Source organism: Chlorocebus sabaeus, chromosome 8 (assembly GCF_047675955.1).
Source record: "Chlorocebus sabaeus isolate Y175 chromosome 8, mChlSab1.0.hap1, whole genome shotgun sequence".
Lineage (NCBI taxonomy): Eukaryota > Metazoa > Chordata > Mammalia > Primates > Cercopithecidae > Chlorocebus > Chlorocebus sabaeus.
The window spans coordinates 109553189-109567814 of record NC_132911.1 but is presented as its reverse complement, the minus strand read 5'-3'; the positions used below and the strand labels follow the sequence as shown (position 1 = coordinate 109567814).

The 14626-nt window shown below is 38.4% G+C and overlaps 1 protein-coding gene and 1 long non-coding RNA gene across 3 annotated transcripts in view; one reads left to right on the top strand and one right to left on the bottom strand.

Annotated features, from left to right (window-relative positions):
* Positions 1–14626, top strand: part of LOC119624877 (uncharacterized) — a 263450-nt gene that overhangs the window by 240220 nt on the left and 8604 nt on the right. Inside the window, exon 3 of the long non-coding RNA XR_005241003.2 lies at positions 10267–10384. This is a non-coding gene — a long non-coding RNA (uncharacterized lncRNA). The remainder of the gene's footprint in view (positions 1–10266; positions 10385–14626) is intronic.
* ZFPM2 (zinc finger protein, FOG family member 2) overlaps positions 4151–14626 on the bottom strand; it is a 478449-nt gene continuing 467973 nt past the window's right edge. For both annotated transcript variants that reach the window (XM_008001331.3, XM_008001332.3), the window contains 3 exons: positions 13595–13801; positions 9760–9984; positions 4151–7648 (listed from right to left, as the gene is read on the bottom strand). In XM_008001331.3, coding sequence (XP_007999522.1) covers positions 5157–7648; positions 9760–9984; positions 13595–13801 — 2924 coding nt within the window. In that variant the 3' untranslated portion in view covers positions 4151–5156. The remainder of the gene's footprint in view (positions 7649–9759; positions 9985–13594; positions 13802–14626) is intronic.

Below are 14626 nucleotides of genomic sequence, written 5' to 3'. Positions count from 1 at the left end.
CTATAGGGAATATTGGCCTTTAATAATAAAGACAATTTGTTGTGGGGAACGACCATCTTTAGTTACGGGAAAACCACTATTTTCAGTCAATTTATATTTATTAACATTACTGGGTGACGGGAACAAATAGACATGTTTCTGAATGAAAATATTTGAGATATGGCAACTTCAAGAACCTCAACCATTCTATAAATTAATAGAAAAAATCTGCTTATGAAATGAATAGTTCTTCTTTTTGTTTTTGCTTTGTTTTTATGGTTTTCATTAGAGAAATGTTTCCTTTCTAAGTATGGATTTAAATTACCCTTTGCCTGTACTTTCAACTTTTGCTCATTGACCTATTTTATATGTTTTCTTCTTTAAGCACTTTCTCAAAGAAAATGAGAAGAGGCCTCAAAGGCAGTGAATTCACTGTATAAATGTATCAGACGGACTACTGATGCCTCTGTTTTTAAGATATGCAGCCCTTGACCTGATTGTCCTGATGACTTGTGGAATCTAATGTGGTGTGGCTAGAAGGATAAGAAGGGGGAACTTTAAAGGGGTCAGCATTAAGGCAGGAAGTGAGTATTCCAGAGGTGAACCTGTGACTAGGATGAGCGAAAACCTGCTTCTCTTTGGGTCCTACTGTGAAATTGTTTAGGACACCTTAACACAAGAGGTGTGGATCCACTTATGGTGCAGAGAGTTCAGGTGGTCATCCTGCAAGAAAGCTGGGGATTAGATGTGGGTCACTGGAGTACTTGAGGGGTATTCTGTACATTGCTTTTATCTTCTGTCTTTCCTGAACTTTAAGGAAATACTGATGGACTGTGTTATTAAGAGTGAGGCATATCTGATGCTGGTGATTATGTGGTAAGGGGAGAGCAGTGTCTCTTCCCTTGAAACCCGAGTGTGAAAGCAGTGGTCCTTACCTGGAGAAGGTGGCGGTGACCCCCTCAGTGCATCCAAGAGCAGTCTCAAAAGGGTCGCCACACTGGGAAAATCTCAGTAGCTTATTAGTCCATAGTCTGGCATACAAGCTGGTGGAGGCTTAAGCCATTGAAATTTACGCATTTGAAGGGAAATGCCTTTCTTTCAAAACATAGATTGGAGACCAAGACATTTGGATAACATTGATACCATCACATGCCTTAGTCTTTGCCTTCTGTTTTAATGAAGGAAAGAACATGATGTTAGCAGGTAATTGGAGGGCAAAACCCAGGTATCTGATTCTCAATTATTAGCTTTATAACTTTGAGCACTTAAAATCTCTGACCCTTACTTTTGCCTGAAAATAAGAGCATTCTTACTGGCTATAAAGTTTTCAAATAGTGCTCACAGATTCCATAACAACTTGATTTTCCATTTCAATTTCAATATTAAAACATATATGTTGAATTATTTTACATTATAGTAGTTTTAAACACTGAAATGTGTTACGTATTAGAAATAAGCACTTGAAAGACCAATTATATACTAAAATCTGCTGCCAGCTTAACTAATTTCGCACACAGCTTCCCACTCTCTCTGTTTAATTCAAAGGTTCTTCATTGTGGCCAAGAGAAAACAACACAGAATACCCTAAGATTGCTTTGTCAAAAAACAAACAAACAAACAAAAAACTTGAAAACTAAACTGTTCTCATTTAGTAGGCTTTAGAATTCTGTAGACGATTGAAATACCACAATCTGAAGAACTGATATGAACCATGGTTCTTTTTACTACCCTTCAACTAGATTACTCAACCGGTAATATTCTGACTTCAATGTTTATTGAACATGGGTCATTTTTTTAATCAGTGTGTGTTGAAGATATTTGGCTTCTTGTTTGATTTCATCTTCACTAACTTGTACCAAGTCTTGATGGTTACTCATTAATTCATTGTACCCACATTAAATCTTGTACCCACGCTTGTACTTCTCCATTCACCTGGTACAGGCTCTCCTTTCTGCCCCCCTCATTTGAAAACATCACTATGGCCTTCTAAATAAGCTTCCTCTGTGTAGCATCTAGACCTCATACTTACTCTATTACCATTCCTAAACATAGTTTTTATTTTTGACCCTATTTAAGAGGCAAAGTATAAGGCAAGTCCATAAACCTTAGTCCATAAAACTTAGTCTGCCACTCAAGGTGTGGCATGGTGATACCAGATCCCTATTTATACTTTTTTTTCTTTTTTACATTTATTTTTTATTTTTTAGAGATTGGGTATTGCTACATTGTCCAGGCATGAGTACAGTGACTATTCACAGGCGTGATCATAAGGGACTGCAGTCTCCAACTCCTGGGTTTGAGCAATCCTCCCACTTCAGCTTCCTTTTCTTTCCAATCTAAACTCTCTTCTTTTGAAAACTTTTTTACTCACTTTTCATCCTCACATGCCAGTTGCATTCCACTTTTGTACTGTAACATACAGTGATTGCCACATGTAGAAATACCATTTTCTTCCTCTACACTCTCCACGGTCTAGTTCTGATCCAAATGTCACTACTTCAACCTACACTATGTTCTTCTTTCTGTGAACAGCTATTAGAACTTACTTTCAACTATACAAACAATACTTGAAATAAACACCCTGTGGATACACTGTACAAATATCTCAGGGTGGCCTAAAGGTAGCCTTCCTTACCACGGTATCCACCTCTCCAGAACCTACCCTATTTGTGCAGCCTGCCCCAACTCTTTCATCTCATATTGGTTTCCTTTTATCTTTTGGTTCTTTTACTATACTTAGTCTCACTTATCCTTCATGTTTTCTTCTAATTTACCTTTCAATATTTCCCAACACTGTTTGCATATTAGAACCACCTGGACAGGTTTTACAAGATATAGATTCTCAGAGCTCACAGGCTTGAGTGTTTCCCGAATTGATCTAGGGTAAGGCCCAACGTACAAAAATATATACATAATTGGCATTTTTAAATGTTCCTTAGGCAATTCTAGTGATATAAGTGTTGAGAAGCACTAAATTGAATCAAATTATAAGCAATTTGAGAAAAGAGTCATGTGTTATATTTCTTTGCCTTCATTCCCTAAATAGTGGATACAAGCCACATAATCAATAAATACATGTTGATTTGGTTATTTTTCTTTCTTTCTTTCTTTTTGAAGAGGAAAGAAGATGAAAAAGAGATTGGGGAAGAAAGCCCTCTTAAGAATACTCAGCCCTAGCAGTTCCAACCTGTGCACCACATAGGTCTTTCTGAACATCTCCATTGATCCCCAAGGATCTGATAATTTGAGAGATTCCTGTTACACACTATTAAGCACCTTAGTTCTGTTCACCTCACTGTTTAATCATTGACTGAAATGGAAAGCATCAGTTAAGCCCATGATTTCAATTCTGAAAATAGTTATTCTCCACGAGCAACTGGAGAAACGTTTTTGACAACATAGCATTTTTTTTTTAATGTTTTGTTACAGTATTTGTATGTTATGCTTAAGGCCAACATTTATGTTCGTTATGTTACCAGATTCAATATGGATGAATAATAGTGCATCACAACCTATCTGTAAAGAGTGTGTCTTAGCCTCAAGTGGGTAGTTGCCTTTTCAAGTCAGGAGATTTCTAATTTTGCGGGAGACCATCATGTCTGCCGAGTCACTCTCAATGTCTCTGGCTGGCCCATTGGGCCCACATTCTCTGCTCTCCGCTCCCCCTCAATATGCAAACTCCTGGATTATACAAATGTACAAATCCCAAGCATGAGATTTGCACATCTTTACTCATTAGAGTCACTTTACCATACCACATCACCATTCCTCAAAATGCAAACCTCTCTCTGGTAAACTTCATCTGAATCTTGGGTGCATTTGACCAACATTTGTGTTGATTCTTGTGCATATGACTTGTAAGTTTTGTAGAAACCCATGAAACTGCTCTTTATCTGTGCTGTAGTGATGATGTGGAAAGGCAGACAGAGAGATTCTGCTAATTATACATAGTTATAATGAAGAACTTTTCTCGTTTCATGGCCTGGAGCCTCTAGTTCATTTTAATAGAGTAAGTTATATTAATTAGGTGTATGTAAAGGACAATCTTTCTCTTTACTGATTTGTCATTGTGTTAATAGAGCTATTCAGTGCCATTTTGAAACTATTCTCATCACAAGGAATAGATTTAGGGTTTCTCTTCTATTTTAAAGGGAAAAAAAGTACGCCAAACTCCTCCAACAATCTGGAATTTTATTCCATCCATATACATGCATAGTAACAACATTTGTTGAGAAATTATTTCTATCAGAAGTAGAACATTATCTTTGCGATCACCAGGTGCAGTATTGCTACTCTTATATTTAAATAGATCTTATATATGAATTAAATTCATACTTGCAGCATTGAGTTTAGGGTTTCGATTTAGACTGTGCCTTTCAAAAGATAAAACTGATTAATACTACCTCATTACTTACAATACTGCTTCCAGTAATTTTGTTCATTCTTTATAAAGTATTGCATTTAACAGCAAAGGTTTAAAAATTGAGACAGAGCTGCATCAGCGAAAGAAAATCCAAGTACTATACAAGAAAAAAATTGCCATCTTCATTTAACATACAGGTTTAGGATTAAGAAAATGGACAGAAACATACAGCTACATACAAATGCAAAGCCTAGTGACTAAGAGACTGTATCTGCTAAAATATAAAGTGCAAACGGAGCCTGATTATCCAAGAATTGAAATCTTAAGGCGAACTTATAGCATGTGTATTTAGAACATCTTTGCAAGTTATATTTTAGCATATACATATATCTGCAACAGCATATAAGAAAAAATCAAGATACACAAGTGCTTTTGAAGCTATTTCTAAAATGATTTTCTGTATTGTTTGTGACTATTTTCTTTAAAAGCTACTATACAGTGCAAACCATATGTGCTACACAATAACTATACAATAACATTACAAATGACTTTAATATAAAGTTTTTAAATAAAAAATAACCACAGCTATGAATACTGCTGGTAAAATAAATTAATTTTTTTTGAAAATGGCACCAATAATACACTTTACTAATGGACTGTAATGAAATTACACCTCAAGTCTTCAACTCAGCCATAATGAATTATCTCCTGATTGCCCAGATGTAATTCAAATAGCTTTTTTTTTTTTTCTGGACTAGTTAGAACAACATACTAAACACTGATACCAGAGGTGACTGATGTTTATTCAGTTAGTTCATTTGACATGTTCCGCTGCATGTGATGAGCAATAAAACTTCTTGTGAGTTATAAAGTTTGAAAGGTTGTTGAACTGGATATCACACAGCCGGCAATATTTCCCACTGGTTGGAGCCTGGGTGGAACCATTCACACCTTTTGCTATACTAGACAACTGTTCCTCTGCTGAGGGAATTCCTGGTGAGACATTCTCATTGGCAGCTAATGGGTTCTCAGAGATCCACGAGGGAGATTTGTGGTCGTCTTCATGCTGAGGATTCTGGGAAATGTTCTCTTGCTGTGGGTTGGCAGCAGGTCTCTCATCTTGTTTCAGTCCACCGTTCACTATTACCATTCCTCGATTTTTGGGCAACAATGGTAGAGAATCTTTCTTCAGCGCAGCACACCCATTTGAGGAAGCCTGGCCTTTAGGAGATTCATTTTCTGCATTTGTGCTTTGCTCGATGTCAGTGTTATGGATGACAAGAGAACCAGAAATATAATCACTTGGCTTGATTCCATAATATGGAGAAAGCTGGTCGGCTCCTTTTGCTTTCTTTATTGCTCCAGGGTAAAGGCATTGTGGAAGAAACAAATGTCTGTTTTCTTCTTTTGTAGCAATGAGCTGAGCGGCTTCACTAAAGACCTTCAAGCCTTGCAGGGTTGCTAGGTGGGATGAAAATAGGTTTCCATTGGGGGAAGGCTGCTTCAAATTCCCGTTTTTCTCACATTTTATTATGCTTCTTTCGTAGCTGACATCAGGGCTGTTTCGTTCGCTTTCTGGATTCGGAAACACTTTGCCGTCCAGTTGACCCAGGTCATTACGCTGATGTGCAGTAACCGGGCAGAAATTCTGCTTGTGGGCCAGATAGTTTTCTACCTTATTGAAACTGATCTTGCACACAGTGCACTCGTGATAGTCCAGCAGCCTTTTGGGAGACGTGGTTGTCCGCTCAGACTGAGATAAACACTTTTTGCTGAGATCTATGGGCACGTCCATCTCTAGGCAGGAAACACCGGAATGAGTAGTGTCACATTTGGAAACTGGAACACATTTGTTGATCGTCAGGGAAGTTTCCAAGTGTTTAGAGACAATTCCTGGAAAGATATCACATCTTGGGTGGTAGCACTCTCCTAGCCCTTCTGTGGGTTCTTGAGTGGAGGTACAAGGATTACTGAGGTTGGCTACGTCAAGAAATCTCTGCTGAACCAGTGGAGGCCTTTGTTCCTGCTCAGGTAGGCACATCTCATACATCTTTCTGCGCTTGCGTGTGCGCATGGTTCTCTGCATGGCAGGCACTTTGTTGGAAGCAGACCTCTTTAGTGGAGGGTCGTGGCGAGTAGCACAGTAATACTGTTTGTGGACCATGTATGTTTCGTGCCGGCTGAAGGTAATGTTGCAAGCTTCACAGGTAGTCTTATTCGGGTCACTTTCCCCATCCACTAAGGGGACACTGGGATTTTTCACATCAACAGGTTTTCCATTAATTTTGTCATCATTGTTAGTGGAGGTGGAGAGCTTCTTAGCTTGAGTGGAAAAGTCCTTGTCATGGCCCTTGCCATTTGGCCCAATTAAATCTAAGACAGTGGAAGAATTGATGCAAGATGTTTGAAGAAGTGGATTCTCAGGATCAGCAGAATGAGCAGCTGGGTTGAGAAGGTTTATGGAGGTTTGGCCGGTGTTGGGACTCAAAGCTTCAGGCATCTTTTCTGACACACTAGGGAACTCTGGGGACTTAGCCATCTGCTGCCATCGGCTGCTGCAATAATGCTTTTTGTGCACTAAATAATTATCCAAATTATTGAATGTTATGTTACACTCAAAACAAGTAGCCCCCTTGGGCATCAAGGGGCTGTAGATGACGGGAGGGTAGCTACTACTGCCATGCCTCAGTCGCCGATGCACCAGTTCAGACATCTTGGCTAAGATCTCTGACGCTTGAGGGACCATGGTGATATCTTGGGGGAAAGAAAACTGAGATAGGAAAGGGCCCACAGGGAAAGAAGGCCCAATATTAGGCTGAACTGGAGATGAGGCAAGTCTTGGGCTAGAGGGCTCAGACTTTATTTTTGTGTAAGAAAAGCTTTGTTTATTTGTTGTAGGCTGTATCTCTGGTCTCTGGTTTGTGAGAAAGAGCTGAGTCTTTTTCTCACACTTGTCCAGCTCTGTGTCAGAGCTCGCATCTTTAGTCTGCATGGCCTTTTGGCTCTGGGGAAGTTCGCTCCTGGTCAGTAAGTCTGTGGCTGGCTGTAAGCTGTCTTCGGTTCCACTTGGAGAGTGTTCCATGTCACTTTCTCTGGGAAGTTTGCCGCTAGGGACATGGAGCTCCTGGTGCTGCAATAAGTCCCTCTGAGTCTGGAAGCCGAAATGGCAGTGATTACATCGGAAGGCAGCTTGAGTGAGATGGGAGAACAGGTGTTGGTGAAAGTTGATCACAGAATCAGCAGTGTAGCTACAGACGGTGCATTTTAGACTAGCACCAGGGGGCAGAAATTCTTCCATTTTCACTCCTAGGGAGACATACAAAATAAGAACAATGAGAAACATGTGTGTTGGTCTTTGAATGCTAGGGACCTTTTCTAATGACCTAATGTTTGCAACACAATAGGAATGAAATCGTTCAGAATTTCATTCATTATATTAACTGTTTTCTTGTGACATCTCTTACAGTGTGTGATAATAATAATAGCACTTTATAGTTTTCAAACTACTTTCATGAATATTACGGCATCAAAGTGGAATAAGTGTCACTGTCTCCATTTTACAGATGAGGAAACACGCTGAAGGAGGCTAAGGGAATTGATTATGTTAATAAAGCTATTAAGCGATGAAGCCATGCCTGAGCTTCAGATTTTATAATTACTGATCCAATAACCTTCCTACTATAACATTAGCCTCTACATTAGGAAGAAGTGAGCATTCATTAGGGTTGCTATTGAAAACCAATGCAAATCAAATAACTCTCAGTACACTACATATAGGTTATATTCTAAAGAAGCCAAATAGAAACGATTTTGTAAAGTAATTAATAACATCCTAATTTATATTTAATATAAATTTAAAATTTTATGCCACAATTTTGCTGAACATAGTTTATCTCTATCCAGGGCTGATATTTACCTGGTAGACTAATATAGTCTACCAGTATACTAATATAGTCATTTCGCATTGACATCCATGCTGATTGATCGCTGCCTATTTCTAGTCCATGATTACATATTTTGAATATTATCATTGACTGTGGTGGGTAAGCATCACTAAGGTTGACTCTAGCTCCCATTGGTCAGCATATGGTAAAATCAGCTTGGCTTATCCCCTCTGTACTCTGGACTAAAATAAGACCGCCTTTTACATTCATAAGCTGAAAACATGGCAGAGGTACCTAGTCCTGTAGTCATAAAAGGGGTCTAACTATCCTTGTCTCCTTTTTTCCTTAATGAATCCAATACTCATTTTTTCCATTTAGCTGAAAGGACCCCTGTATTCTGCTCTTTTTGTTTTGTATATGACTTTACTCACCATCTGAGACAACCAATCTGTTTCTGCTTCCCCTGCTTTTTTATCTATATGAAGATAGCTCATTTGCAAGAAGAGGAAAGAGGATGAGCAGAAAGGAAATTGCCTACTTTTATAGGTTCAAAGACAAAAGCTTGAACTGTACTACAGCACTGGAGGTTAGAACAGTAGCTTAAAACTCAACATGTAGTTCCATTTTAAAATCATTTAATCTAGGCAAAGACAGCTAAGAAAGTCACCCAGATGTGTCCCACAAGGTTTGTATCACAGGTGCTGAAAAACTATGATTCTCAGTCCCTAGTTTGTCCCATGCAAGAATGTACCTAAAATTATTTAAAGTCAATAGAATTCTGTACATTCAATTAAATTCATTTTTTTAAAAAAATATGTTAATTAGAATGCTATGAAATGAAACCAAAAATAGCTGGCATACAATTCCAAATTAAATGGGAACAGTTGCCACCTTGCTATTAAGAGAGGGCCTTAAAAACTTTATTTGTTTTTCAGCCTATTTTTTCTTAAGGGATTTTAAAACATAGTACTAAAGTAGTTTTATGTCATAAAAACCAGCTAAGCTGTTATGACGCATCTTTTGGAAGTCAAGAATATTTTGCTGATCCATATTTAAAAGTAAACATCCCTGAATTGTAATTTTAATTGGATCTAACAATAGAGTAGCTTTATTTCAATTCAGCAAATACTTATATTTATGTACCTATTATTTCTTCCCTACCATACAGGAAACACTATGGTCAGTTTCCAAAGATTGCTTGACACTAAAGCAATAAATGACAATATTCAAAGGGTATTGAGACTTTCTTTTGAAAATAATGTGCTTTTTTAAAACCTCAGTCGAAAACAAATAGAATGATTTGGTCTGTGGTCAGAGCACTGAATTTGTCAGAAAAGAATTAAGACCCAAATCTTTTGAGTAAAATATGCTGAGTGTAAGTGGCATAAGATCACACTGGTTGACCCAGAAAGTTTAATTTTGATGTTATAGATAGCTACAGATAGATAGATATAGATGTATACATGTAATGCATATATATTTATAAAAATAATAGTCTTCTGGAGCAACAGAAGAAACAAAAGCAGCATTTACCACTGTGTGAATTCAGGTGCATTTCTAGAGCTCGAGCATTTGAAAAGCTCTTGGTGCACTGTGGGAAGGGGCACAGGCTGGAAATCTGATGGGCACTGTCTTCATTTTCCTCTGACACTGGAGCAGCTTCTCTTTGCCTCCCACTGCAGTAGTACATCAAATGGGCCTGCAGATTCCGCTCACTCCGATACCAGATGCCACAGGACTTGCAAGGGAATATATCCTCTGCAGGGAAAAACACAGAGACACATTTGCTGCTGTCCATTTGAAACCAACCATGGGTAAAGCAGCATGTAGTTCAATTTTTCTCAGACTGTGCTCTCAGGTCCCGAACTGGGCAATCGGACAGTGATGAGTAACAGTCTTTGGTGTTGTTCTACAGCAGAGGACTTGGCTTTCAAAGAAATGTTATACTCTGCAATTTAACTTCCCAGACTCTAGAAAGAGGACACTCCAATATTTAAAACACAAGATATTGATTTTATTTTGTTTTATTTTTTGTGACAGATTCTCACTCTGTCACCCAGGCTACAGTGCAGTGGTGCGATCTCAACTCACTGCAACCTCTACCTCCTGGGTTCAAGCAATTCTCCTACCTCAGCCTCCCAAGTAGCTGGGATTACAGGTGAGTGCCACCATGCCTGGCTAATTTTTGTATTTTTAGTAGAAACAGGGTTTCTCCATGTTGGCTAGGCTGATCTCAAACTCCTTACCTCAGGTGATCCACCCGCCTCAGCCTCCCAAAGTGCTGGGATTACAGGTGTGAGCCACTGTGTCTGGCCTAAGATATTGATTTTAAATTATGTTTATGGTTAGAAAAAATATACATTTATAGTGATATAAATTATCTAATTGATTAAAAGGTAAGGATGTAATGGCTGAACTAATGTTAGCCCTGATGCCAACCCCTGACACCATTTTTTTTTAACACAGTAATTACGGAGGGGCTACTATATGCCCAACTCTGTGTTGAGCTGGGTATAAAACAAAATGAAAGATGAAACAGCTGGCCTTAGGAAGCATACAGTCTCCGCCGGTTATGGACATGTGGTCAGCTAATTACATCACAGTCTAATTACTGTTCTGATGGAGGTATCTGAGGAATGCCCCAGGGCATGGAAAAGAGGCTGATGTCAGGAGTGGAGAGAGGAGGAGATTAGAGACAGATTTAGAGGGAAGATGATGAGCTCAGCCTGAGCTGAGGTGTGAAGGATGAAATTAAGCTAGTTATGTGGAGAAGAGGGGTTGGATCATCCTGATCAAATGAGCAGCTCAGGGAAAGCCATGAGAGCCTGAGAGAGGGGCTGGGAGGCTGGGAGGCTGTTCTGTACTGTTGAGTTAAGGAGCATGATAGGGCTGGGAGAGAAGAGGCTGTAGGAGGCAGGGATAGACTGAAAGAATTGCAGGCTCTCAACGAGTTTTAGATTTTGTCTTCATGATTATGAAGCATCACTGAATCATTTTAAGCAAGACACTGACATAATCAGATATTATAGAATCACAGCAGCAGAGTCTAGTTTTGAAGGTAGTGAATTTGGAAGAAAGACTTTTGACTGGTGGGAGGCAACTGCAGTACTCTTAAGAGAAACACAACAGTGTTTGAACTGCAGCTAATACTGGTACCATATTTATCAGGTCATGCTATGATGTGTCATGTTCATGTGTTCGCTCATGGAAAATCTCTCCATGTGTGTTTTTTCCCCCTTCATCCATCTATAGGTGAGGAGACTGGTGTTAAGTAACTTGCCCATCATGACCGCATCAGTGGTTGAAATGGGATTGGAATCTGGTCTTTATCACTCTTCCATAATGCCTCCATGGCAAGGGTGGCAGAGACGAAGAATTATGCTGAGGAAATAGAACTGACTAGAAGTCATGAACAATGCTTGGTGACTAGATTCTAGAACGGATGAATACGGCTCTGCTTTGCTTCCAAGCTTCTGTGTCAGGAATGGTTTCATTCATCTACACAGGGAACAGAGGATGGAGGGGTGATGTCTTCAGGCTAGGGCATGTATAGGGTGACCAAATCTGACCTTGTATTGTGCAAACTCAGGACTTTCGTAGAGAAAGGGGTCATCATCCAGAGGGATGCCAGATAAAAATGTACAATGGGACTAAGCCAGGCAAACAGTGGCACATGTTCACGTTAGACATGTGGAATCTGATATTGCTGTAAGAAATACAGAAGAACATGGGATAAATGGCAATGGAGGCCTAAAACTCAGCAGAAACGGCTGAACTTATAATTTGTGAACTGTTATTTATGGTTGTTGGTGGAGCCCACAGTAGTGAAGGAGATGGCTCAGGGAGATCACATTAAAGGCGATGAGGAGAAAAACTAATGATCAAATTCTAGTGAAGGGGAAGTAAGGGTAGGAAGTATAATTTCAAATTAACATTTAATTTAAAAATTATATACTACTACTGTTTATTATTTAACCCCTCCTTTCCAAGTTAATTTCATTTACACTATTCATGAGGCTACACAGTTTAGTAAAGGGTCCATTTAAGCTGGATGAATTTAACTCACTAATTCCAGAATGAAAGCAAAAGCTCTCTGCATCTATGCTGAATTATTTGACATAAATAGTTGTCTTGCTACAGAAAGCAAATAGAGTACACTTTCCACTATAATTAGAATTAACATCTATACATTGGAGCTTCCCAATAACATCAGATACTCCCAGAGTCTTTGGCAATAAAATCCTTTTGCCTTAGATTCAGGTTGGGCCCATGTTATTTCCAGTTCCTCACTATCAGAATCAAAGTAAAGATCCAGGAAAGAAAATAGGCACATTTACCTTAAGGAAATCCAATAATACTAGCTTAGATGGAAGTACTATATCATTGATTGAATGCACAGTAATTTCAGACTCATCTGATAATTTCTTTAATCTAAAGGATGATTATTACAGCAAGAATCTAATTACAGTTGAATATTTTATATTTTAACATCAAGACATCATTGCCTCTCTGGATTTCTTTTCTGCCTCATTCAGGGTCTCAGAGATTTTAAAGTATATTTTTGAGTAGATGCAATTTTTTGCTTACCTACTAACTTCAGAATCTATTCTCCTCTTAAGATGTATCTGCTACTCATGTTTTCTCATAGAGCTAGATAAAAGCAGATCTGTCTAGAACACAGATTTTGGGACCCCAGACCACTGATTTTCTGTCATATGAAGTGTCATTCTGTGACACAAAAATACAAACTAAGTTCAATTTCTTTTTTACAAAATAAAATCACAAAGGTAAATTTGCCAGGGCTTACTTAAAAATTCTCCATATAAAGTTTTCTAAGCTTATCATGCATTTCTATTTATTTATTTATTTATTTATTTATTTATTTATTTTTTACCTTTTTGCATTAGCAGATGTCTTGATTTATCCAGGATACACTTCCTTTTTGTTAGTATATCTAATCAAACTTTGATTTTGTATTCTGTTTCTTCTTTTCAAGTTTTTAAGTCTATGGCCCTTACAGAATACCAAATTTTTTCTACTATAGAAGCATTAATGAAAGGTGCTCGCCTTCTCATAGCTAAGTAGCCTTGAATATTATTCAACTCATGTAGAATATCAGCTTTGTGTGTGTGTGTGACATTCAGGAATCTGACTTGAAATGGTTGGAGTTAAGGGTTCTTTCTATACTCCCAGGAAAATTGACCACACACACACACACACACACACACACACACACACACGAAGATAAAATGAAACCACAACACTGAAGGAAAAAGGTCTGTTCCTGGTTTGTTGTCAGTAGACATTTTTTTTCTCCCATAAATTCCCATCACCTCTAAAGCTGGGCTACACAGCACTGAGCACTTACTATTGACAATAGCTGTGGGCAAAATAGAAGCCATGGCAGCTTGCTGAGGAAGCAGCTGAATTGAGTCCAGCAGGCGTGCAGGGTACATCCCTTCTGTGAGAGTCATCTGACTGGCAGCTTGTAGCCTTGAGTCAAAATCCACCACAAAGGCAATTAGCTCTTCACCCTCAGAGATGGCCTTCGTAGTTGTACACCAAAGCTGACCCCCTATTAAGAAGAAAAAAGAAAAAGATAATATTGACGTAGGATCCTTGAGTCTGTTGTACACTAGCTTGATGTCCAGAGCACCTTCTCATGTTTTTCACACCGGTTCCTACTGGAGTGGAGTGTTTGATCAAGGCAACAGTTGTGCTCCTTTTGCCTCCTGTGTGGAAAATTGTACTCTTTGCATTAAATGAACTGTTTAGTGACCAGAAGTAGGAGGAGACTAAGAATCAAGTACAGCATAAACATAATTTGTACAGATTTTTGTCAATTGTTTGCTTTCTGGGGCTTGCCTGAATCAGTAACCTTACCAGTACATTGAGATAGTACCTAAAAACCAGCATGGTAAGGACCCAGCTGCTGAAATTTATTTCCTGTGAGCATTTGAAGTTATTCTTTCTGTATTTTATGAAAGTAAGAAGTTATTTATCTCTCTCCTTCTCTTCCCCCCATGAAATAATTCCATCATATCAATACCAATGCCCAAACTATAGAACAAGTAAACAAAAACTCCTAAAATCTAGAAAATGAAAGTGAAATTCAGGTAGTTATACTCTGCTATGTCTGCTGCCTTTTTTTTGGCTGAATGATCTTTACTTATATAATATTATGTATAATGTAGCTTCTTCATCTCCATTTACCCCGATTGAACTTCCTGAAATGAAGATATGCCAAAAATCCTTTTCAAAAAGGCTCATTTAAATACAGATTTGTTTAAATGAAAAGAAATGTCTCTTCAAACACTAAGATATACTCTGGCACTGCACTTCAACAATCACATGTTTTGCATTAAAAAGAAAAATTAACTATGCAAGTACATCTAATGTA